Source organism: Prionailurus bengalensis (genome assembly GCF_016509475.1).
Source record: "Prionailurus bengalensis isolate Pbe53 chromosome B2 unlocalized genomic scaffold, Fcat_Pben_1.1_paternal_pri B2_random_Un_scaffold_46, whole genome shotgun sequence".
NCBI lineage: Eukaryota > Metazoa > Chordata > Mammalia > Carnivora > Felidae > Prionailurus > Prionailurus bengalensis.
Window position 1 is genome coordinate 320,692 of NW_025091153.1, and position 25,108 is coordinate 345,799.

Here is a 25,108-nt window from a genome sequence, read left to right on the forward strand (position 1 = left end):
GCGTCAGGCTCTGGGCTGATGGCTCAGAGCCTGGAGCCTGTTTCGGATTCTGTGTCTCCCTCACTCTCTGCCCCTCCCCCGTTCCTGCTCTGTCTCTCTCTGTCCCAAAAATAAATATTTAAAAAAAAAAAAAATGAAAGGGGTTCAGGGTACTTAATCAGCAAAGGGAATGCAGTGGCCTGCAACATTTCTTAACCACGTGCAGACTGGATGGGGCCAGTTCCAAATAGTCTCTGTGCAAGGGGTTTGTGTGAGAGTCTGGTTCTTGTTGCATGATGTGCAGGAGGACTCTGTTCTTTCTGCAAGAGAGGGCCAGGTCTACAGATAACAAAGGGAGGTCGTGAAATCATTTGTGTGACCCAAAAAAAAAAAAAAAAAAGAACAAACATTTTGCTAAAAGAATTGCTAGACTAATCAGAAAGCTGAGGCAGCTTCTAACAGACTTGCTGGCCTCTGCAGCCTGGGAAAGCTCTGGTCCTTCATTCCTCAAGGCCAACTGTCTGCAAAGCTCCAAGAAAATCAGTTAAATTAGTTCTGTTACAGATCAAGGGCCGTAGGTCAGCAAGTAAGGTGTGTGTTAAACTTGAAGTAAGCCCTTAAGACCGGCTAGAGTGACGATACGTGTTCTGTGTGCAGGTGTCAGTGTGAGTGACGGTGTCTGTGTATTGGTGTGTAGCAGTGTGCATGTCTGTGAGTCAGTCTGAACGTGCATTCGCTAATTCATTCACTCAATAAACATTTTAAATTCAACAATCAGGCACTTGCAACACAATGGAGATACAGCTGTGAACAATCAAAATCTCTACTCTTGTCCTCTTGTAAAGCTTATATTCTCGAGGAAGGGCAGACAATAAACAATGAAATATACTTTAAAATGTGTATCAGTGAACAGGGTGTGAACAAAGGCAAAGAGGGCAGGGGTCAGAGGGAGGTGGGAGGGACAACACGGGGAGGCTAGTGCAGGGAGGGCCTCTCAAAGAGGACATTGGAAAAGAATGTCAGGGAAGGAAGTGCTGTCTGAGAGATATGTTTTCAGGCCAGGAAGGGCAGTGAAGGCTCTGAGGTGTGAACACCCTGGGCGTGCGGGAGGAACCAGGCAGTGGAGGGCCTGGATATGGGCCCATCACACAGACACAGCCGAGCAAACTGTACATTCACTGGCAAGGGTCATGCAGATGAAAGGGATTTTTAATGTAAAATATTTTGAAGAGATCATTCAAATTCATTCCAAAGGGCTTGCAGGAGGAAAATGTCCTCCCTTCCAAGAACCCAGGGGCCCCGGTCCCCTGCCAAAGATGCACAGGTTGACCAACTTCTCATGTATCCTTCCTGAGAAAAAGTTATACAAATGTTATTGTGGGCATCAAGAAAGAGTACTGAAAAGAAGTAGGAAAAGGAAATGTTGTCATCAAGGAGCTGCAGAGATGAGTCGTAGCGGGGAGGTGGAAACCTCAGAGACGGCACAAACCTCAGAGATGGCACAAGGCTCCTTGAGCTCTCATCTCCTTCAATCCCTGCTCCATTCCTGACCTTGACACCTGGGGCGTCCAGTGCTGCTCAGAAGCTGATTCACGCCCCTGTTGAAGATGCCCAGCCTTCAGGTCAGCCTTTTCTGAGCAACTTACAGCCCAGACCCTCCCAGGCTGCTCAGTGCAGCAGCAGCGCCCCCGTGTGGTCACAGAGATGACCCAGCTCCCTTTCTCTTGCTCAGCCAGGACCTCCCAGGGTCGCCCTCTGCTCTCCCAACCAAAATAGGGCTTTGAACACAAGAGTTGCCCCCTGTTCGTGTCAGGTTTGGGTGCAAAATGTTTCCCAAAACCCAAAATAACCTAGATGTTTCCACTGAGTGCCCATTGGTTCTGCACGGCACGGCAGAAAGTCTCCAGGCGATAGCAGCTGGTTCCCAGGTCTGGGATGGACCCCACAAAGAAACTGGGTGCCCTGCTCCAAAGATAGGACTTAAGATTCCTAAGGCCCTGTCACTTCTGCCGCTGCCTCTGGGGCTGGACTCAGTTCAGTAAGTCTCAGAACGCGTCATGAAAGATGAGAGGCAGAAGTCTGCAGTGCACTGGGTCTAGAAAAGGGAGGATGCTCCTGGGGAAATGAGGCTAGGGTGTAAATAAGGACATCAGAGGGGAAGATGTTACAAGGAGGGAAGAAGGAGTCAAGGGAACGAGTGGCACGGGAAGGGCTGGCCTAAGGAACACCTGTTTGTGTTTACAGAGGGCTCTCTGGGTACTGGACCATAGAGAGTGAAGGGCAGATGTGGTGCCAGCTCTGTAGGGACCAACCCTGATCCCAAACTCCCACTCCCTGTGTTAATATTTCATGACCAGGGCTGAGCCCAGACCAGAGCAGCCAGTTGTCACGGCCTTCAGTTGTCCCTTCCTCCTCTATGAGGAGCAGGGGCCTGCACACCAAGCTGAGGCACACCAGGCCTGAGGACCGTGTGTTGAACATGCAGTGTGGGCTGGACACCAATATAGGCTACAAGTCCATGAGCAATAGGACCCAGGGACCACCCATTTCCCAGTAACAGTCCCTACACCTTCCATAACTCACCGCCAAGGAGTCTGGGGTCCTGCACCTTTCCTCCCTGGTGACCCAAGTCCCCAGACCCTCAGACTGGACCCCTCAGGCCCTGCTCTCTGCTACTCCGCAGACCCTGAACTGAGAAGCTCATGCTGCTTCCCCAGTCCTAAATCTCATTTCTACCCTGACCAGTGACCCAAAACCTTGGCGGTGCTATAGACTGTGCCCCACCCCCCAATTCATATGTTGAAATCTACTCCCCAGTGTGATAATATTGGAAGGTGGGGCCTTTGGGAGGTGATTAAATCATGAGTAGAGCCCCAACGAATGGGATTAGGGTCCTTATAAAAGAGACTTCAGAGAGTGTGTTGTTTAAGGCACCCAATGTGTGGTATTTTGTGACAAACGCTCAAGCAGACCAAGACAAGCTCCAAAACCAGCCCCCACTCAGCTCTCTCTTTCAGTCCCAGACACACTTTAAGGAATCTGGTCACAGGATTTATTCATTTCTTCGCAAATATTCAGTGAGTGCCTCTGTGCCAGGCATGATTCTAGGCCTGGTAGTCATTTAATCAAAACAGACAAAACACCTGCTCTCCTGACATGGTCTGACAGGAAAAACAGACGATGAATAAAAACATAATAAGAGTATTACTGTGGTATTATATACTATGTGTTCCTGTTACGTATTGCTAGGTAGCAGTCCCAAATAATCCCTTTTCAGTAGCTCTCATTCTCTGCATTCACTGGGCTCAGCAGGAAGCTCTTCGGCTCCCTGTGACATGGTCTGGGGCTGTAGTCATCTGGAGGCCCAGCCGATCCAGAACATTCAAGAGCATTCTCTTATGAGGCTGCAGGCAGTACTGTCATCAGCTGGCAGCTTTCTGGGGCTACTGGCAGGGTGATCTAGGCTCTCCTCCACCTGTTCTCCACATGGCTTGGCTGCTCCCAGCTCAGCACCTGGGTTCCAGGAGGGAGTGTTTCAAGCAGCCAAGTCAGAAATCACAAGCCATTTTATGTCAGAAACTCAGAAATCAAGCCATATTACCGTCTCATGTTCTAGTCATCAAAACCAGTCATTGGGGCGCCTGGGTGGCTCCGTCAGTTAAGCAGCCGACTTCGGCTCAGGTCATGATCTTACGGTCCGTGAGTTCGAGCCCCACATTGGGCTCTGTGCTGACAGCTCAGAGCCTGGAGCCTGTTTCAGATTCTGGGTCTCCCTCTCTCTGACCCTCCCCCATTCATGCTGTCTCCCTCTGTCTCAAAAATAAATAAACGTTAAAAAAAATAATAAAAAAAAAAAACAGTCATTGATGGGGCACCTGGGTGGTTCAGTCAGTTAAGCAGCCGACTCTTTTTTTTTTTTCAATATATAAAATTTATTGTCAAATTGGTTTCCATACAACACCCAGTGCTCATCTCAAAAGGTGCCCTCCTCAATACCCATCACCCACCCTCCCCTCCCTCCCACCCCCCATCAACCCTCAGTTTGTTCTCAGTTTTTAAGAGTCTCTTATGCTTTGGCTCTCTCCCACTCTAACCTCTTTTTTTTTTCTCCCCCTCCCCCATGGGTTTCTGTTAAGTTTCTCACGATCCACATAAGAGTGAAAACATATGGTATCTGTCTTTCTCTGTATGGCTTATTTCACTTAGCATCACACTCTCCAGTTCCATCCACGTTGCTACAAAGGGCCATAATCCGTTCTTTCTCATTGCCATGTAGTACTCCATTGTGTATATAAACCACAATTTCTTTATCCATTCATCAGTTGATGGACATTTAGGCTCTTTCCATAATTTGGCTATTGTTGAGAGTGCGAGCAGCCGACTCTTAATTTCGACTCAGGTCATGATCCCAGGGTCACAAGATTGAGCCCTGCATTGGGCTCTGCGCTAAGCGTGGACCCTGCTTAAGAATCTCTCTCTCCCTGTCTCCCTGCCCCTTCCCTGCTCATGTTCTCTCTCTCTCTCTCTCTCTCTCTCTCAGAAACAAAAGTCATTGATTCAAGAAGAGGGAAATCAGGCCCCACTTCTAGATAGATGGTAAAATACTATAGATGGCCATCTTTGGAAAAGAAACCTTCAAAGTATGTTAGTGATTAGAGACTTAGAGGAAAAAATAACACAAAGTTGACGATCAATGCAAGGTGATGGGCACCTGGGTGGCTCAGTCAGTTAGGCGTCTGACTTCAGCTCAGGTCATGATCTTGCGGTTCGTGAGTTCAAGCCCCACATCGGGCTCGGTGCTGACAGTTCAGAGCCTGGAGCCTGCTTCAGATTTTGTGTCTCCCTCACCCTCTGCCCTTCCTCTGCTCGCTCTCTCTCTCTCTCAAAAATAAACATGAAAAAAAATTTTTAATTTATTAAAAAAAAAAAAGACATGTATGGAGAACTGGCCATCATACACTAGGGACTACAGGCTGCACTGAACAAACTCCAATGTGGTACTGAAATGGGAGCTACTTCCTTGCTTGTGTGAGCTTCAGGAGCTCTTGGAACTTCTTTGTCCTCTTGAGAAAAGTGACATGAGCACCTAGTACCCAGATCTTGGTCTCTAAATATCATTCTCCAATAAAAGGAACCAGGGTTCCCGAGAGAAAAAAAAAGCTGACTCTATGGCCAAGACAAGAAACACTACAGGATGAGCCTAGGATGTCTTGTGATGCCAGGGAGGAAGAGCACCTCCCCCAAAAAAGGACATGTCAAAGGGACACAGGGGCCAATGTGAAAGAACTCCCTGTGGACAGGGCTGGAACAATAGGAGCAGCAAAATAGCCATAGATTGGAACCCAAAATATTTTTTAAAATATTGAGCCCATAGAGATATATATAAATGATTGATACATTTAAAAATGGGGAGAAAGGGGTGCCTGGGTGTTTCAGTCAGTTAAGCATCCGACTTCGGCTCAGGTCATGATCTCACCACTCGTGAGGTCGAGCCCCACGTCGGGCTCTGTGCTGACAGCTTGGAGCCTGGAGCCTGCTTCTGATTCTGTGTCTTCTCTCTCTCTGTCCCTCCCCAACTCATGCTCTCTCACTCTCAAAAATAAACATTAAAAACAATTTTTTAATTAAAAAAAAATAAAAATGGGGAGAAAAAAGACAAATCTTCCTTACAGAATAATTCCAAGTAACATATGAGAATTCCCTTCCCAGGAGGTGGAGCTTGATTGCCCTCCCCTTGAATGTGGGCTGGACTTTGTGACTCACTTCCAAAGAATAAAATATAGAAAAAAAAAAAAAATTACTACTAAATGCAAAGTTACTACTTTATAGTAGAGAAGTGTGACAAAAATAACTTTAACCAAGTATTTCTAATAAAACCTTGAAGATCACCTATGACAGGAACAAAATTGCCGAGCACACTAAGTGGACTTCAATATTTCTAAGTACCCCACCTCCACAAGAGTTTCATCTGAAGGACACAGTAATTCATGTCAGTCACCTCAGTCTGCCAATCCGCTGGGTAAGCATGCAATATCAGCACACTGGCCTCAGGGAGCTCTGCAGCCCTTTGACCTTGTGGATGATGCTTCCCATAACCCTCTGCTTGTGCCTGGCTGAAGACAGGCTCTTCCTACAAAAGCCAGGCCCAACTCTCATTTGATTAAGTGTCTATTAGCCATAAAGCCTTTTCCCATAAAGGGGCGGGGGGGGGAGGGAGGGGAAAGACTCTATTAAGACACTGTGAGACACCCAAGAATAACAAAAATAAATCTACACCGTAACATAAATTTAGGTAATCTAGCTTACATATATTTCCATGATTTCCATGATTTATTTCCATGATTATGAGATCCAAAACTCATTCAATAGATTTGAGCTGACTCAAGTAGCAGACTTTCTTTTATACCAATTCTCACAGATGAACAAAACCCAAATCCATACTCTATTTTAACTCGGGGTTTAGGACCACCCACTGCAAAGTATTGGAGGTTAGTCCATTTTAGAGTTCATAACCTAAAATAGAACCTCAGATGCCTAGTTTTCAGAAAGGATATTTTGCTATTAGTGCATCATTTAGATTGTCTTACAGAATTTATTTGTTGTATTTTCTTAATGGCTACTAATCTTGCTTTTAATTTATAAATGTGGTTAGTTTAGCTTCAATGTTATTTGCTTATAGTTTAACCTTATACTGGATAGTTTCCCACAACCATAACAGTAGTTAGGGCCTCTTGTGTTCTAATAATTAAGACTTTAAGGGGCGCCCGGGTGGCCCAGTTGGTTAAGCGTCCAACTTCGGTTCCAGTCATGATCACATGGTTTGTGAGTTTGAGCCCCGCATCAGGCTCTGTGCTGACAGCTCAGAGCCTGGAGCCTGCTTCACATTCTGTCTCTGTCTCCTTCTGCCCCTGTCTCTCTCTCTCACAAAAATAAACATTAAAAAAATAAGATTTTAAGCCATGCATACACTGCAAGTCAAATATGAATCATGCATAACCTTATCACTAAGAAATATGAAGAAGCTTCTTTTCCTCCTCAAATCCTACCAAAGTTCTTGGCTCTTCCACTTAAAAGTGGGAACATGTCAGCTAATGGGGAATGTGGGGGTCTTTGGCCTCATCTAATGTTGCTTCAGCCACCCCCCCCCCCCAAGTTTCAGAGCCACTGACCTCCAAGACAGTCAACCTCCCTGTTCCTGGATCCCCATGCTATGGCAAAGGCCATCTTCCCTCCAAATTCAGCATGATGTCACAAAGATAGTGAGCTGGTTAGCAGCTGTCCATCCTCCAGCCATCTTGTCTTCTGAGATATTTTTTTCTGCCTGAGTCTACCTTTTTCCCAGATGATCAAAATTTGGACCATCCACTCCTTTATGAGGTATCCAGCCACAAGACATTTCAGAACATACTGCAAGAAAGTCAACATGTATAAATGCTCACACCACACATGGTGTGTGAACAGAGCTTTTGTTCTCATGCAGATTTGAAGAAAGGGTTCACGAGTTCAACAAAGCTTGAGACCCGTTACCAGTGTCAGGCTCTTGTCAGGACCCGAGGTTAGAGTGACACAACAGTGCCCAGAACTACCAGAGAATGCAAACCCCTACAACATGTAGTGCACAACAGACAAGAAAAAATGCCATTCTGGGCAGCAAGAGAAAAAGGAAAGACCTTAGTAACGAATACTTAAGCCAGCTATAACCTTTCAAGTCAGAGAGAACTGGGCATGAATTCTCCAGGTTTCTCTACCAACCATCTGTGGACCTTGAGCACATGTGGCAGAGACGGCCCCAGTAGGTACTCACTGAATGAATCCTGAAGGGAACCCTCTGAGCCAGTTTCCGGACACTAGCAATATAACTTGCACCTTGCAGAATTGAAATGAGAAAAGATATAGCGCTAGGAAAAACAGACAAGTCCTAGTAGGCTGGGCACCGGTGTTCTAAAGCAAGTTCTGCCTAAACTAGCAGGAATGTTTTCACCTCAGGAAGACTGTCTAGGGCCAGATTGGGAGGGAGGTGAAGATAGGGGCAGGGCCCTGGGCAGGGCCAGTCACTGAAGCGAGGCCAAGGCCTGGAGGGAAAGAGCCAGTTCCTGGTGGCTGTTGGGCGGCTCACACAGCTCCCTGCTACATCAGCCATGGTCCTCCCTCTGCCCTGGCTCTCATGTTGCTGCCGTCGCCTCCTCCTGCCTTCCTGGCCCCTGGGGCCCCAGGGTTCCTGGAGGTGCTGCTCCCAGAGCCCTAAGGCAAGCACAAAAGAGCAGACCAGCTCCACATGCAGTGAGAAGATGAGGTCACCGCCAAGGGTAAGTAGCACCAAGAGTGGGGAGACCAGGGGGGAGACTGGCATGAAGGAATCCCTTTTTGTCACAGTCCTGCAAGTAGATGCCACCCCCCCCCCCAAGTTTGTGTCCTACTTCCCATCCCCAGATCCCCAGCACCTTCCCCACCCCCACCCCACTCTAGACCTCAGGGCTCCCTCTCCCCACAGAGCTCTCTCCTTGCAGAGTCCATGAAGTCCTTGAACAGGAATTTCCCCTCACCTAACAGTTAATCATTTCTTAGTTGGGGGCGGGAGGGGAGGAGGTGAAGGGACTGCCAGTCCTCACCTCTCATGACCTCTCCTTACACAAGTTCAGTTATCGCCCCTGAGACCAAAATCTACCCTGGCTTCACAGTATAGGTGACCTTAATATAATGGGATCAAAAGGTTAGAGGCAGAAGGCCTGACTTCCAGCAAGCCTCAGCCCCCTACCCTGGCTGATGCTCCCTCCCCTCTGCCCCCCTCACTCAGGGTCCCCGGCCGAGCCCCACAGCTGAGCTGGCCCAAGCTGAAGAGTTGCTGGAGCAGCAGCTGGAGCTGTACCAGGCCCTTCTGGAAGGCCAAGAAGGGGCTTGGGAAGCACAGGCCCTGGTGCTCAAGATCCAGAAGCTGAAGGAACAGATGAGGAGACATCGAGAGAGCCTAGGAGACGCCTAAGCTTTCCACCAGTTCCCACTTTACCTTCCAACACTGGAAACACTACACACCACCCACACTGGGCCTTCGGATCAGAAACATCCCAGTCCCTCCCAGGCCACTAAGAAAAATGGAAAACACCTCCAAAAAGGGCAGAAATTGGAAAGCAGCAGGGAGCCATGGCCTCTGCAGTCTTCTTAGTCACATCCCCCTACCTTTGATCCCTCCCCACTGACCTGGGCCCCACAGTAGGGCACACAGTCCTTATAGGAATATACACTGAATCATGGCCTCACTTCACCCTAAATCCAATAAAGGGATGGAGCATTTATAGACACCACAGACACATGTGTTTTTTAGTTTTGTTAAAAAAAATTCAGACAATTCAGGAAATAGGAGTTTAGGAGTGGTGGTGATGCAAAAGGGGGAAGTCATGGGGTGGGGGGTGGGGGTTGCCAGGGAAGGTGGCAGTAGTGTCTCCTTCACCCCCATATGCCTGCTGTCATCTCCTGAAGAAGGACAGACGGTCACATTCCAAAACTATGGGTGAGTCCTCTACCGCGTCTGTTCAACTGAAGAGAAAACATGGCACAATTAGAATAAGACATGGAAATGGCGAGGCTGGCAGAAACACCCCCCATTACATGCAGATGTCTGTGTAGTTTGTGGGTGCAGAGGAACCACTGGGAGTGGGGACAGAAATAATCTGTCATGAGAAAAAGACCCCACACAGAGGACAACTACACATCCCAACAAGGGCATCAAGATCAGGGGACATGAACTTGTCGAGTGCCTGTTATGCACCAGAGACCTTATTTACGTAAATGGGATTTAAGACAAACACACTAAGAACAAGGAGACTGAAAAGCCAGTTTCATGAGATCAATACTCACTGTAGGAGGAAATGTCTATCTCATCAGGCAGCTCACTAATATTGACTTCAAAGCGATCCTGCACATCATTGAGGATCTTGGCATCGTTTTCATCTGACACAAACGTGATGGCCAAGCCCTTGGTGCCAAACCGGCCTGCTCGGGCCACCTGGAAGGAGACAGAGGGTGGCACTGGGAAGACCCAAAAGTAGGAAGACACCCAAAAGGAGGGATGAGAACATACGGTATAAAGACATAGGAAATCGGGAGGTGGGAGGGGACACTGGGATGTCCGTGTGGGCATGCAGCTTACCCGATGCAGGTAGGTGTCAGAATCCTCAGGCATGTCATAGTTGAAGGCAATGTTCACCCGTTCAATGTCCATGCCTCGGCCAAATAGGTTGGTGGCCACAAGAATCCGTCGTTGAAAATCTTTAAACTGCTGATACCGAGAAAGCCTTTGTGAGAAAGGAAATTAGAAAAATGTTGAGTCCTTTCTCTCAATGGTCTCTTTTCCTTCCCAAGGACACAAAACATCTTTCCATCTCTGACTCACCTCTCCTCCTGGGGCATCCCTCGGTGGATGGCAATGGCTGGGAAGTTCTGCTCCACTAGAAGCTGGGCCAGGGCAATGCAACGCTGCACAGACTTCACAAAGATCACCACCTGTGTGTGGAGAGTAGGGGGATGTGGGCCCATGTGGAATGTTAGAGAGATTACGTATGTGCAAGGAATGTTTTCAGTAACTATGCTTTTCTAAAGGAATTCCTCCTAGTCCCTCCCATATATTCCTCTTCTGATCAAAATACAACTTAGCCTTTCTCACTCAGCTCTTGACGTCTCCTAAGCAGACATGCTGCAGAGAAGGTACAGAAAATAACCAAAACTACCAGGTGTGTTGAGAGACAAGAATGAGGCAACCTCATGAGAAAGTGGTAAAAATTAAAACTAAAGTCTGTAAAGACCAGGACCAATATTTCCTGCTCATCAAGAACATCCAACATAAGAATTCTACCTTAATTTTAGAAAGTTTTTGGTGCAGATAAACTACACAACAGGTAAAGTGATGAAACGCTGCTTCTCGGTAAATAACACAAGAAACAAATTTAAGAACCCAACAAACCTAAGATATTTTGGAACTTTTACAAGATTAAACCCCCTCAAGGATTTTCTTCATTGAGATTTTTATTTACTGAATACCCGGCTGTGACAGCCATGGAACAGGAAAGCAGCTGCTCACACCTTGTTCATGCTCAGCCCCAGAAGACATCTGAATTCTCACTTAAGAGAATTTCATTTAAAAACAATTTCTCCACCATTCTCTCTCACATCGCATGGGTCATATCCTCAATTAAAGGGTACTTAACCAGGTTTCTGCTACAGTTGGAGACGTGCTCATCCCTCTACTGGACCTTAAACAACTGACCTGATTGAACTCAAGGACATCGAGAAGGTCAAAGAGCTTCCGGTTCTTCTCGTTGTCCTTCAGTTTCACGTAGTACTGCTGCAACCCATGCAGCGTCAGCTTCGTCTCATCATCCACGAAGATCTCCATTGGCTGGGGGGGAGGGGGGAGGAAGGGGTGGGGAACGGGAGGAGGGCAGAGTGGGGGGGTTAAACCTGGGGGGGTGGAGGAACTTGATCTCCAATACACCCCATGGGGGGGATGGGGAGAAGAGAGAAGATTGAAAACCCCACCACATCCCCAAAAATACCCCCATTTTAATGTGGTCTCTTCCACATTAGATCTAATTTCCTTCCTATCAAGTCTTAAGACTGCCCAGCTACAAACTGTCATGGGAAGGGAAATTTGCAGGGAGGTAAAGGAGCAGTGAGACCACCCAATGGCAAGATGCCATTACCTCAAAGGGAGGTGGTACAGGAAAGAAAACAATAGGAGATGATCCCCAAAGGGCCAATGTGATCCAAACACCCGGGAATTGGTGGGACACAGTGACTCAAGGTCAGAATAACTCCACCAAAGCTGATTATAATACAAGGGAGAGAACAGAAATTGCTCCGAGTATCCTCCCAACTAAGAGAATCATATCCACATTAGGAGGGTGGATATTTGTTAAGATCAGAATACTACAATGGACAGTCAAAATGCCATAAAAAGAGAAGCAAACGTTACTCAAGGCGAGTAACAACTTGCCCTCAGACCACAAGGAACAAAGGGAACAGAACATTGGTCTCTGAACTAAGAGCCAAACCAACTATAGTGTTACATGGAAGGTACCAACGGATGGTGCTAAGAAACAAATTCAGAGCAGTAGATATACACTCATCTTAAAAAAAAAATACACACACACACACACACACGCACAAAACCCTTGAAGGGGAGGAAGGTAGCATAAAAAAATAAAAACACAAATTGACACAAGACTCCACTCTAGAGCCCAACTTTCCTAGCACTCTTCACTAACCTGGGGACATAATTAACATGAACACCCAGGGTCCAAGATTTTAGGAAAGGATGTGTGCCACGGGAGAAAACCAAAAGCCCAATCCCAGAAAGCTAGCAGGATAGCAAAGGCAGGCTTTCCAAAAAGAAGTTCCATGACCTCCTTCAAATCTAATTCTAGCCCCACGTATAGTTAAAAATAGCAAACATCCCATGGGGCGGAGCAGTACAGGATGGGAAAAGAACACACTGCACTACTTATACGACAGGCCCCGTCTAGCCCCAAACCCTAACACCCACCTGGTTACTTCCAAGTGGAGCTCCTCACTTTACCTTTCCCACATCCCTCTCCTTTGAGTATTAAAAAAAAAAATGTCTTAAAAAAGAAAAAAAAAAAATCTACCCCCCCTTTCAGGACACCCTCCCCCCAACACATATGGGGGGAAACGGGGAGCACGGCACGCCTTGGATTCAGGAAAAAAAACCGGGAACGGAAAAAGAGGCTGGTTTGGTCCTCGGCTTCCTGGTCAGGTTTCCCCGCGGCCTCCGCTGCCGCCATCCACCGCTGGTGCCGTCTGCATTTCCCCCGCCGCTCCACGGTGCTTCTCCGCTGCCGGCTCACATCAACCGAGCTTCCGGATGGGTGCGAGGAGGTATGGATGGTAAGGAGTAAGGGATCGGGGACTGAGGTGCCAGAGGCCCCCACCCCTGGAGGCGGGGAGGGAGTGGATTCATTTGTGCTGTTTGCTCTTCTTTTGGACATGCCCTGCCATCTGTCTGTCCCTCTCTTGCTCTCCTGCCACCGGGAGGTTATGAGTTTTGAGGAGCAGAAGGCTCCAACTGTGTGCTCGATGCCACCTTGAGGGTGCGTGGCTGTAAAGGGGTGTATAGGAGACGATGGGTGGGTGGTAGGGCAGAAAATTCTGCCCTCCCCCAAAAAGAAGAGGTTCAAAAATGCTGTGATGAAAAAAAAAGGTCGAACACTACCCGCTCTCAAGTTAACCCGACCAAGTCTTCCGGAGTTTCCCTGGCGCCCGCGCAGACCCTAACACTAGCTGTCTCTGCCTCTATGTGTCTCTTCAAGGAGTCATCACTCCCAGATGGGCACGTGCCCCCTTCTTGGCACTTGAAGGACAAGGGAGTCTGGAGGAAGAGGGCGCGGAAGGGGAGGAGGCAGTGGGCGGGGAGTGGAGGGAGAGAAGGTAGAAGGGTATTTACGTCTTGCATGAACTTGCGGCAGACTGGACGGATCTCTTTGCTCAAGGTAGCACTGAACATCATGACCTGCTTCTCATGGGGGGTCATGCGAAAAATTTCCTGGACATCCCGACGCATGTCTACAAGAAAAAGGAAGAAGACTGTAAGACAAGTAGCATACATCATAGACAAAGACCAGAGACAGCCCAATGAGGTGATGGCTGCTGGAAATGGGTAAGGAACAGTCATTTCACAGTAAGATGTGTCTCAGGTCTCCATTTATTCCGACCACCGTAAAATCACATCCATTGTAGTAACACAATAGAAACAGCACACAGTGGAATCTGAAATAAAGACTTGGGATCGGATTCCAGCTGTTTTAACCAGACAAGAAATGAGACGAAAAAACCCCAAAGCTCACAATTATGATATGGAGATAAGGCCCACTGCAGAGACTCTTGAGTATAAACATAAGCATAAACTTACAAGCATAAGACCCTTGAGAAATTCTTTACAAGGCCCTTGTCCATACTTTCTCCCCACACCCCTGCTGTCTACAAATATTGTGCACCAAATTACATTCCAGTTGTCAGAGTCCATTTTGTGGCTCCTCTGGATCATGCTTTCCTATCCAGCCAGGCAAACAAGACATCTTTACCTGGAGCCCATCTTAGAGCTCACGTTAAAATAGTCAAAGATCAGGGGCACCTGGGTGGCTCAGGTCATGATCTCAGTTTGCGGGTTCGAGCCCCGCATCGGGCTCTGTGCTGACAGCTCAGAGCCTGGAGCCTGCTTCAGCTACTGTCTCTCTCTTTGCCCCTCCACAACTCCTGCTCTGTCTCTCTCTCAAAATTAAACATTAAAAAAAAAATTTTTTTTAGGAGTCAATCATTTGGAATGACTTGTCCCTGGGGCCACGTCCATCCCAACGCTCTCATTTATTAAATGTGAGTTCTCACAATTTTCCTTTCTTAACCGCACATGACACACTGAAATACAGAAAAACCCCATAAACTCTCCACGTTAATCCTAGAACTTAGGTCTAAAGATTTACTCAGCTATAAACTGATAGATGCTGTGCAGAGAATGCCAGAGAGTAAATGGCTTCTTCCTTCAGTTTATTACCCCACCCCTGACACCCAGTATAAGAATCTGTAAAGGAGAGAATAGTGGTGTGAGCAATGTCTAAGATCAGCAAAGTCACTCCTCTCAAAGAAACAAAACCTCTATCACAGGACAAAACACACTTCTCCTTGCTCACCCAAGTTCCTTAAAAGGCCTCACAAAAATCGACAGGGGAGCCAGAGCCATCAGTCATGGGTGATAGATGAAGAGTCGTCCCAGCACTAAAGTGCTCCTGAATCAAAAAAACATCATTTGGCTCTAAAGGGCAACTCCCTGATCACCAGCCCCCTTGCCAGCACTGCCACTCACCGAGCTGTTCAAGCATCTTATCACATTCATCCAAGATAAAGTGTTTAATGTGTTTGAGATTGAGGCTCTTATTTCGAGCCAGGGCTAGGATGCGGCCAGGGGTCCCCACGACGATATGCGGGCAGTTCTTCTTCAGCACCTCTTCATCCTTCTTGATAGACAGACCACCAAAAAAACACCGCGACCTGTATTAACCCAGAAAAAAACAGTGTCTCACAAGGGGGGAAACAGTCCAATCTCCCCGCACTTCCCATCCTTTCAGTTTAATCTAAGTGAACTTTGAGTATTTCAAAGGTAAAATGAACATCAAAGACCACCTGACCTAAAATTCTTATTACATTCCCCAAACGCTGAAGCTAAGAAACAGAAGTAACTTGCCCAGAGTTATGTGGCTAATCAAGGAAGTCAGGACTAGCACTTTCTTCTGACTTAATCTAATAATCTTCCTTCCCATGATGCTATGGCCACACTTCATTGTAAGAAAGGACAGCAAGAAATCACCAGAGTGCAAAGCACCACAAAAAGCTCATGAACATCAAGTTTTCCTAACCGAACTCAGATTTTTAAATGCCCCTTCACAAACCCTATGAAATTACGGTTTCAAGCTGACCACATTACTCCATGTTATAAACATTAAGAAAAGATCTGCTGAGGATCTAGTCTTTACTATAGGATCACATGACACCAGAAACTGCTTTCTAGTTTCAAGGAGAGAAGATCAAGTACAGGATCAGACTGTCACAATGAAACTAAAATCACTCATTACGGAACAACCAAGTTTGCAACAAAACAGGAGGTACACAAAATATCAACTATGAAGAAAGAATTCTTGCCAAAAATGTTTAACTTCAGTCAGTTGAGCTTTCAAATTCGTATTTCAGTTAAAGGAAACACTAAGGGGAAAAAACAAGTTAAAGAACCACGTAACGGAGTAACCAGACAAATCCAGAGACAGGATATTCTATAGAACTAACCCAACCTTTTGAACGAATCACTTTAGCACAATTTTAAACAAAAGTAAGAATTATGTCATGACAATTTGCAGTTGATCTTAACACCAAGAAGGTGCTCTTTTGGGGCACCTGGTTGGCTGAGTCAGAAGAACATGCAACTCAATTTTGGAGTCATGAGTTTCGGCCCCACGATGGGTTAGAGATTACTGAAATAAACTTAAAAGAAAAAAAAAAAAGGTTCTCTTTCGAGCCACATGAGCTGATGAGCTGGACCTATAGAGGAGGAAGTACAATTCTAGCTCACTAATAAGCCCAACAATGCATGTTTCCAGTCATAACAATGGAAACCGTTTTTCTGGTTTTCAACTTTTTAGAATCAACCAGCAGCAAGACCACTCCAGTTAAAGGACAGAAAGTGAATGTCAACGACGCTGACAATTTAAGGAGAGATTACTTCACACACATATATAACATTTAGATTACTTTTAAAGGATTAAAATTTTCAAATAACAAAACAACACGAACAAACATCTCTCATGAAAAGAAATCATAAACACCTGAAGTTTGATAAACTGAGAGAACAGTGCCAATACCTGGTGTCACAGAACCATTAGGGAAAAAGCAAAGAAATAAAAAAATTAAAAAAAATAAAGGTTAACTAGTGATTACCTTCCGTAGAGTGCAATTAGAGACAGGAGAATACAAATCTTTTTGTTATGAAACCTTTTAGTTTACTCAAAACATGTTACCACGAGATACTGATCATTAGTACTTTGGTTTTTAAGAAATTATTTTTAGTTTAGCACTAGGACTACACATTCCTAGTTACTTTAAAACATAAAATAATGAGGGGCGCCTGGGTGGCGCAGTCGGTTAAGCGTCCGACTTCAGCCAGGTCACCATCTCGCGCTCCGTGAGTTTGAGCCCCGCGTCAGGCTCTGGGCTGATGGCTCGGAGCCTGGAGCCTGTTTCCGATTCTGTGTCTCCCTCTCTCTGCCCCTCCCCCATTCATGCTCTGTCTCTCTCTGTCCCAAAAATAAAAAATAAACATTGAAAAAAAAAAATTAAAAAAAAAAAAAAACATAAAATAATGAGTAACAGGAGAAAATCACAACAATCCAAACAGAAGTACTATTCTTTACCACATCCTAGCCAGAGGGGTAGAAAGTTATACACATCAGTGCTTCTCAAACTCCAATTACCTGGAGATCTTATTTGAATACATATTCATACTCAGTAGGTCTGGGGTGGTACCCATATAATCTGCATTGCCATCAAGCTTCCAAATGATGCTGAAACTTTGGGTTTGGAAACCACACTATAAAAACCAAGGTTATATACAGAAAACAACCCAAGCCTACTCTGTTGTGGCCACCAAACATCTTTCAATTTTCTGCCACTTTCAGGAATCCTCTAAATTCACACACCACACTAGAGATGTTTTGGAGCTTCCAGCTTCTCTTGCCACACACCCCAAAATTCTCAAACTCAACCAAAGCACAGTGAAATCATTCAAAGTCAGTGTAAAGAAATAATAAACAAAAGCGAGGTCTCATGGTGAGCACCCTTCATAGCCTAACCATGCAGTCTCCTGCTGCACAGCTATATCCAATCTGTTAAAAACTAAAGCAAACTAAAGATTCTCCAAAATCAGAGTAAAGCAAACATCTCAGAAATTATAATGTGCACTCAATTGAACCATAAACTGTAAATCCCTTGCATACCAAAGTTTGCAAGAAACTTACCACCTAGAACGTGCAAATGACATTCATATAAAGATAATTCAACATCTATGGACATGAAGACGGCTGACCTACAAGTCTTCAATGCCTACAACTCCCCCCACCCTCATCCTCCCAGGTGTCTTTACCCTGGCTTACCTTGACATTGGGCATGTATTTAGAAAAGCGCTCATACTCCTTGCTGATCTGAAAAGCCAACTCCCGAGTATGACACATCACCAGCACAGACACCTTGGGGTGGGGAGAGCAGACAGAGACAAACAGTATATCCCTTTACTATCTCCTCAGGGAAGTGATGGTCACAAAAATACATCTGACAGATTATAAATGACCTCAATTCTGAGATCTAAGTCATTAACCACATAATTTCTATGCAATATCCCACATGGCCATCAGAAAAAGGTAACCGAGGTCATCTTTGCAACAAACACCCGTGGCTCTGATTGCAGCTTGTGGCTGAGGCAAAATACCCTTCTCAAAAATTCCTAACCAAAATGTCTTCCACAGCACTTTCCCCAAACATACCTGTCCAGTAACCGGCTCCAGCTGTTGCAGTGTGGCCAGCACAAACACTGCTGTCTTTCCCATGCCTGACTTGGCCTGGCATAGAACATCCATTCCCAAAATGGCCTGAGGGATGCACTCATGCTGGACTAGAAGGAGGGATGGGGGGAAAGATAAATTACACTTCAGTCTTCAGTAACTCCACAACCTTTTTCACCATTCCAAACCCATTTCTCACCACTCAATTCTTAAATGGTTCTCATCAACTTCCAGGCCCTTTCTACCTCTCTGCTCCCTCCATCAAATTCATCCCAAAAGCAGACCTTCCTAGTTCCTCCTGGCTTTGGCCTCCTCCAACTCCAGTGCCTGGCCTCTTCCACCCACCAAGACTTCACCTTTGGTGCTCCTGGCTCTGTCCCTATTTCCCTTAATCTGTAACAATCCATGACATCTGAGTGCCTGCCCCAGGCCGTTTCTCCTACTTAGCTTACCATCTTTAGACCATGTAACCCTGGACACAAATGAAGGGTGTGGTAGCTGACCCAAAAGCAACTCATTTTAGATCAGCCACAAAGGTTTCCAGAGACCATAGGTGGCCTGGCCCAATAGAGACTAAAGGTCCAACCAGCTCCTCTCTGGAAATTCAAAATTAGAAGCCTAGGTAACAAAATTAAAAACAAGTAGACAAACAGACACCTGTGTGGCTCAGTCGTTAAGCATCCGACTTGGTTTTGGCTCAGGTTGTGACCTCACGGTTCATGAGATCTCATGGGATCAAGCCCCACATTGGGCTCTGCACTGACAACTTGGAGAAATTCTCTCCCCCTCGCTCTTTGTCCCTCCCCCGCTCATTCTCTCTCAAAATAAATAAACTTAAAAGAAAAAAGTAGGCAAAGAGAAAAGTCAGTCACAACAACTAACAGCAGCTGCTTTTAGGTCACTAGCTTTTTCATGTTACCATGAATGAAAAACCAATCTATACAAATCTTTCCTACTGCTAAAATAGTTCTTGATACTTTATTTCCTGATATACCCTAAATAAATATGTATTATCTAAGGAACTGTTTTACACACCTGTTTCTTGTTCCCTTAAAGAACCTAATGAATACTCTAGGCCCAATAGAAAATTTACCTTCTGACGGATGCTCAAAGCCACAGTCAACAATGGCCCGGAGCAACTCTGGCTTCAGTAGGAAGTCACGAAAGCCAGAGCTGTGGATGGAGACATAGGAGCCCTTGACATCCTTCTTGGCAGGGGCCTCAGCCCCGTCTCCCCCTGCTGCTGTCTCCACCTCATCTTCTTCATAGTCCAAGAGCTCATTGTCCACATCGTTCTCTGCCATTCCTGGGCCGGCAGGGGGAGAAGGGGAGGAGTCTCCAGAAAGGTTCACGCAGAGTAAGTGAAAACAAGGGAGCAGAGTGGGGGCTTGAGCAACAGTTTAAAAAAACAAACAAACAAAAAACCTAGTTTCTGACAGAAGAGCTAGGAAAAAAACAAACAAGAAAAACAAAAGACTTATTAGTCGTGAGCAGAGCCTTCACCACCTCTTTTCCATCCCCACACTTTTCCCACTTTCCCTGTACTGACACCTTTATCTGGAAAGAAAAATAACAAGAACACAAAACATAATAGCAAACATAATATAGTGGTCCCAGGTGAGGCAGTTAAGACACAAGTTCCCAAAGAGATTAGAATCAGAGTAGCATAAACCAGAAAGCAGGATGGGGAGAACCAGCATATGAACTCCTGATCTGTTAAGTAACAACAGTGAAGAAAATAGATAATGAAAAGCAAAATGAATCAAGAGAGTGGAGAATGGAGACAAGATAAAAACAAGTCCTGAAAAACCGTCAAAGGAAGACTTTTTGCTTTCCCTACACCTCAAAGTGTTGACCCCTAACAAGGCAGCCATCAGTCAAGGGTGATAGATTAAGGTCATCATTGCACAAAGTGCTCACTTCCCAAAATATAAACATCATTTGGCTGCCATCCGCGCGTCCCACTCCTCAGTAACCTCCTTCTGGTGCTTAAGAAATCCCTGTGTAATTAATGTGGGGGGGGGGGGGGGATAGAAGAGTAGAGTAAGAGAAATGACTAGGTCAGAGATGAATACTATCTTCCCTCCGCTACAATTAATAGGAAAAAAGGTACTCGAGATAAACTCTCACTCCAGCTCTACTACAAACTCTAGTAAGGGATCTCATCACCCTTCGTTACTCTTCAGGTGAGACTCCTTTCCTATAAACACACAATGACATCACGCATAAACATTTGGAAAATGTTCCAAGTAAAGGCTGGTAAATCGAGGTAAGAAAAGTCCAACCAGGCCCGTAAGGCGGCTCCTCCTCCTATTCCCACCTTGGGCCATTAAGAGGACCCAGAGATGAGAAGGAAGGTGAAAAGAGCCCCACCCTCCGCAAATGCCCAGAAACAAAGAGCACCTACCGCCGCCTCTCACCATCGCTGGGGCATCCGATAAACGAGGAGCCCAACGAAGGAGCAGGGAGCAAAAGGAACACAATGGCGCTAGGGCCACCATCTTGGATTGGGCCCCCTACCTTCCCTCCCCCCCCCCCCCGAACTCTTAAGAGCTCTCAAAAGGGATGCAAGCAATGCAAATAACGACCCATCTAGGCCCCAGGGACCAGACCATAGTCTGTGGAAGGGGTATCAGGAGTGCACGAGGCAGAATGGCCGCAGAGAAACGCAGATGGAAGCGGATGATAAAGAAGGCCAAAGCTTACCTGAGCAAGGCGAGCGCATATGGCGGCGGCAACAGCGACGAAGGAGGGAATCTGCCTTCACTTCCGGTTCTCGGCTTCCCTCTTACCAGGGCCTCCCGCCTTCTCGGCTGCCAGCGCGCAGGCGCAAGGGACCGGAAGGCGACCCTTTCACGATCCCATAGTTCTGCGCGCTCCGGGGTTGCCTTTAGAAAATGCCTGTGTGAAAAAAATTTTTAAAGCCACTTCTAACTCCTCCGCTACTGCAAGTAACAAAGGGCATAAAGGAAACTGGCATCCTCTCCTACTGTTATATATTTTCTCGTGCCCTATTCTACTCCATATACTTCACCTCTTCCTTTAGGTTGTTGTCGGGCAGGTCTTCTCTCCGGGCACCCCTCCGTAGGCTCACCGCTCGGTGGAAAAAGGGTGGCGGGGACTGAGAGTTCCCACGGGGTCCTTGGCCTGGTAGTCAAGGTGACCCGGGTGCGTCAGCGTTGGAGCTAGAGAACGTGGGACCTCAGTTGAGGGGAGGAATGGGTCTGAGCCGCGCGTAGGGGTCTTACCCTTTCCCCTTGCCCAAAATGTTGGCCGATGTAGTTGATGCCCCAAGGGCCCTGAGGCTATGGGACAGGAAATTCGAGTCTGGAAGGTGTTCTAAATCCACTGAGTGGATTCTGCCTCAGGTTTTAAAGAAGTGGTGGGGCTTGAGGTTTAGGCAACATTATATAAATATTGTTAATTCGACCAGAATGTCTTTAGCCCCGCCTCCAGCAGCCCCATTGTTGAGCTTGAATTTTTTCCTTAATGAAGCATTTGATAACCCAGTCTTTGATATGCTACCAAAGTCAGATGTGACGTCAACAAAAATGACAGCAAACATTCGGCTCTTTACCTGTTACCAGTTAGCCACTTAACAGTAAGGAATAGGTACCATTATTGCCATTCTACAACAAACAAAGCAACAGATCCAAAATAAAGCTAGCTGTTTAAACGTCGTTTAGTCTCTATTGTATCCTGCCTCCCTGCTTGAAGAGTCCGGTTAATAATTACCCTATGGATTACCTCATTGGTTCAAGTCTTTGGTGAAGTAGGCATTGTTCTGCGGCCAAGAGAAGGAACAGTGATCCAAGGATGATGTTTCCGACTTTAAGTATCAATTGATTCAACAGTATTTATCAGCTGCCTACCCTGTGCCAACCGCTAACCTAGGATCCGGGGACTCGGTGAACAGCCCTGTCATCAGAGTTCACATTCCAGGGAAGACAACATATAAACAAATGTCAAGTAGTAATAAGTGCCATGAAGAAAAATAATGCAAAATAAGGAGCAAAGAGTGCTTGTTAATACACCCCAGCTTTTCTCTATAGTTGCCATTGTAGTTCTCGGATTCCCAACGAGGAACCACATATGTTCCTCATTTAAGAGAAACAATAACATACTAGTTGCTTTTATTTTTTCCAACAAGCTTCAAAGGACAGCGCTTTGGGGTATTTGGGGAATATGTAAATAAGGAACAAGAGAGTGAATGAAAGTGAGAAATGATGAAGCAAAAAGGAAGCTGCTTCCACACACCAACTGATTTGCCCAAAGGTTTTATTTTTATTATTATTATTGACACTTTCTTATTGTTACAAAGGAAAGGATGTTAAGGATGTAGAAAGGGAGGCCATGCATACAAAGGAACACAGCATCACTTTACATCTCAGGAAGCAGTGAGCATCTGATGGGTCTTTGGGGAAATCGGAAAAGGAAAGGGAAAAATCCAATAAAAAGAAAGACCAATTTAGAGACAAAAAGAGAGACTACGAAATGCAACATCTTCCTGGAACCACAGTAGAGAGGCTAAACGAGGTCTTCATTTCCTTTTCAGGGACCATAAAGTCTCTGGGAAAAGAGAGGTGGGAAGAACCAATTCTTCAGAAAAATTACTAGGTTCACAGAATGAGTGAGTGATTTAGACAGCCATTGACAAATGTGAGGAAACAGTTGTGTTTTGGTTTTGACGGTGGGCAACGGGTGGTAATAATATCATAGGGCAGACATTTATGGAATCACAGCAACTACATGCCAAAAACCATGCTAGGCTCTTTACAGAGTGATTCCTAATCATTGCAGCAGTCCTGTAAGGTAGGTATTATTGTTATTATCACCATCAGCATCATGCCAGTCTTGCAAAGGAGGACACTGGACTACAGATTAAGTAGCTGTCCTAGGTGCACAGCCAGAAAGTGGCAGGGTTGGGAAAGGAACCCAAGGCTTCCAGGCTCTGAAGTCAAAGTGTTTTTTCCACATCCCTACTTATCCATGCTACAAATTTCACAGAGGGTTTCGGTGAGAGTGACTTGGGAGTTTACAAGGTCCCAGTGAAGGTTAAAGAACAGTAAGGAGACTCAGATCTGAGCAGGGTACTTTTCACAGAGTTATTGGATCTTGCCCCTAGAATTTCTAGGGAATGGAAAGGAGAGAAAATAGGAAAGAAGCAGTGAAGATGGCAGGTGGTAATTTTGTTTGGGGGGTTTCTTTGAGGAAGGGAACTGGAAGGGAACAGTCAGGTCCTATGGTGAATTCTAGGCAGCAATCCGGTAGTTGGGGTGGACCTGGGGCCTGACGTCACAGACCATGCCAAGAAGTTGGGCCAGGACGCGTTCACGGTTTCTCTGCTGGGAGCTCTGCATGCCCTGTACCTGGCGTCTCGTAGCCTGCTCCACCTCAGCTGAGAGGTTCCCCTGGGAGCCCATGGCCTGGGGGATCGGGAAAGGGGCAGAAGACAGAAAGGCAAAAGCAGAAACACAGAAAGAAGGGTACAGGTATGTGGAGGAAAAAGTCCTGGAGCAAGGCTAGGAAGAAAAGCCCTTGCCAAAACCACCCCCATCCCATGGAAATATCCAGACACCAAAGAAAGCAACACAATTCCCCTTCCTTTGAGATTTGACATGCAACTTCATCCTAAAACAACTGGAAAACCCCCACTACCTCACCACACGTGACCATAAAACTTTGCCTTCCACCCCAAATGACATCGTACTCCACACAGACGGTGGCAAGTCCCCTCCCCCACCCCCACCCCACAAGCCATCCAAGTCTTTCAAAACTCTCAGATTCTCATACATCTCACATACCTTGAACAATAACGTGGTCCCTGCCAAGGGTCCCCCTCAGCCCTTTACCATCTTGTTTTCTTCTAGGGTCACCCCATACACACCTCATCAGATGCACCCACCAACTTGCACCCCAGGATCCCATTTCAACTCTCCCACAACGCACCGCCTGCTGCTTGCTCTGGAATTCCTGCTCTCGCTCTCGACGGTAATGCTCCACCTCCATCTGGGCCTCCTCCTTTGCCTGCTTCAGACGCCGGGCCTTCCCTGGAAGCAGAAGAAGGGATAGGGGGTGGGAGTAGACCCCCTCACAAAATGTGACAGTAGGGGTCATTCCTTTCCAGAAAGTTTTGCTGCCACCTCTCAGCCGACCGGGTGCTAGAGTCTAACACCCACCCTGCTAATCACCCTCCTAATCAGCCTCCTAATCAGCCAGCCCAGCCCCAGCTTTCTCCCCCACCCCACCCCGGCCTTGGATTTTCCCAGGGACTCAAACGTTTGCTGTCCCCCCCGCACCCCAATTTTCTTTCCAGACTCCTAAGGGAGAGAAAAGGGAACTCACTCTTTCTGGCATCTGCCACCTTCTCAGCCGCCCGCTTCTCAGCTTGCAGGAGCTGCTGGATACCCTGAGACTGACTGGCCATTTCTGTCGTTATGGCTGATGCTGTTTCGGATGCTACCAAGGTACCAGAAGGCTCCCCCAACCCCCAACACACATACACACCACCTACTCCTCTTCCACCAGCTTCTCGCTGCAATTCTCCACTGTCCCTGGGTCTTAGTGCTCCCCTTTTCCGCTAAGCCTGCTGCACCAGGTGTCTCCCCCAAACTGATCCTCCAACTGATGGCTGGTCTCTTCTCCCACCTCTCCCACAGGCAGTACCCAGAAGGACCACCTGGGAGCAGCAGAGACCAGGCCCAGAGCTGCTCGCTATCATCACCGCAGGTGCAGGGTTTTCCGGGTCGCTGTCTAGCAACCGGGACAGGGGCAAAGAGGAATGAAAAGGAGGCATAGAGGGCTTGAAAATGGGATGAGAGGGAAAGGAAGTCAACATGTGTCGTTAATTGGGAAAAGAGTATGCTGGGTTTCTGAATTCTTCCTACTTCTCTTCCTCTCTTTTTTTTTTTCTACCTCCCCTTTCTATCTCTTTTTCTGTGTCTTTCCCAAGTCCAAATTTTCGTTTGCTTTGTCCTACCCTTTTTAATTTTGTTTTAATGTTTATTTATTTTTGAGACAGAGAC

General features: G+C 46.5%; 3 protein-coding genes and 2 non-coding genes across 6 annotated transcripts; 1 reads left to right on the top strand and 4 right to left on the bottom strand.

The window, feature by feature from the left end:
* Positions 1-8,117: 8,117 nt before the first annotated feature.
* On the top strand, positions 8,118-8,959 carry MCCD1 (mitochondrial coiled-coil domain 1). Its single transcript, XM_043571901.1, has 2 exons — positions 8,118-8,285; positions 8,774-8,959. Exons 1-2 carry the CDS (start codon positions 8,118-8,120, stop codon positions 8,957-8,959), a joined length of 354 nt encoding a protein of 117 aa, XP_043427836.1.
* Positions 8,960-9,288: 329 nt separating this feature from the next.
* On the bottom strand, positions 9,289-20,922 carry DDX39B (DExD-box helicase 39B). The gene is made up of 11 exons (XM_043571902.1): positions 20,790-20,922; positions 19,177-19,527; positions 18,066-18,193; positions 17,673-17,771; positions 14,846-15,023; positions 13,433-13,551; positions 11,237-11,368; positions 10,367-10,476; positions 10,124-10,268; positions 9,832-9,979; positions 9,289-9,510 (listed from the first exon to the last, which is right to left on the bottom strand). Exons 2-11 carry the CDS (start codon positions 19,385-19,387, stop codon positions 9,494-9,496), a joined length of 1,287 nt encoding a protein of 428 aa, XP_043427837.1. The 5' UTR covers positions 19,388-19,527; positions 20,790-20,922; the 3' UTR covers positions 9,289-9,493.
* LOC122478305 lies at positions 14,717-14,793 on the bottom strand. Its single transcript, XR_006295930.1, has one exon. It is a non-coding gene; the product is annotated as a small nucleolar RNA SNORD83 (small nucleolar RNA).
* Positions 19,952-20,029, bottom strand: LOC122478304. The gene has a single exon (XR_006295929.1). It is a non-coding gene; the product is annotated as a small nucleolar RNA SNORD83 (small nucleolar RNA).
* Positions 20,923-22,344: 1,422 nt separating the features above from the next.
* On the bottom strand, positions 22,345-24,845 carry ATP6V1G2 (ATPase H+ transporting V1 subunit G2). 2 transcript variants are annotated; one of them, XM_043571899.1, is made up of 3 exons: positions 24,598-24,845; positions 24,033-24,133; positions 22,345-23,509 (listed from the first exon to the last, which is right to left on the bottom strand). In XM_043571899.1, exons 2-3 carry the CDS (start codon positions 24,090-24,092, stop codon positions 23,336-23,338), a joined length of 234 nt encoding a protein of 77 aa, XP_043427834.1. In that variant the 5' UTR covers positions 24,093-24,133; positions 24,598-24,845; the 3' UTR covers positions 22,345-23,335. The 2 variants fall into 2 exon arrangements, with proteins under 2 accessions (XP_043427834.1, XP_043427833.1); XM_043571898.1 differs by having other exon boundaries at positions 24,429-24,751.
* Between the last annotated feature and the right edge of the window lie 263 nt (positions 24,846-25,108).

What these genes read in the sequence shown, in the direction of transcription:
- DDX39B (XM_043571902.1), bottom strand. Translation starts at nt 19,387, where the DNA reads ATGGCAGAGAACGATGTGGACAATGAGCTCTTGGACTATGAAGAAGAT. An exon ending in TAAGATGCTTGAACAGCTCG is followed by an intron (nt 13,552 to 14,845) that starts GTGAGTGGCAGT and finishes TTTTTCTTGTAG; the next exon opens with ACATGCGTCGGGATGTCCAG. An exon ending in ATGTCCTTGAGTTCAATCAG is followed by an intron (nt 10,477 to 11,236) that starts GTCAGTTGTTTA and finishes CTCCACACACAG; the next exon opens with GTGGTGATCTTTGTGAAGTC.
- MCCD1 (XM_043571901.1), top strand. Translation starts at nt 8,118, where the DNA reads ATGGTCCTCCCTCTGCCCTGGCTCTCATGTTGCTGCCGTCGCCTCCTC. An exon ending in AGATGAGGTCACCGCCAAGG is followed by an intron (nt 8,286 to 8,773) that starts GTAAGTAGCACC and finishes CCCCTCACTCAG; the next exon opens with GGTCCCCGGCCGAGCCCCAC.
- ATP6V1G2 (XM_043571898.1), bottom strand. Translation starts at nt 24,510, where the DNA reads ATGGCCAGTCAGTCTCAGGGTATCCAGCAGCTCCTGCAAGCTGAGAAG. An exon ending in GGTGGCAGATGCCAGAAAGA is followed by an intron (nt 24,134 to 24,428) that starts GTGAGTTCCCTT and finishes TTCTGCTTCCAG; the next exon opens with GGAAGGCCCGGCGTCTGAAG. An exon ending in TCCAGAGCAAGCAGCAGGCG is followed by an intron (nt 23,510 to 24,032) that starts GTGCGTTGTGGG and finishes CCGATCCCCCAG; the next exon opens with GCCATGGGCTCCCAGGGGAA.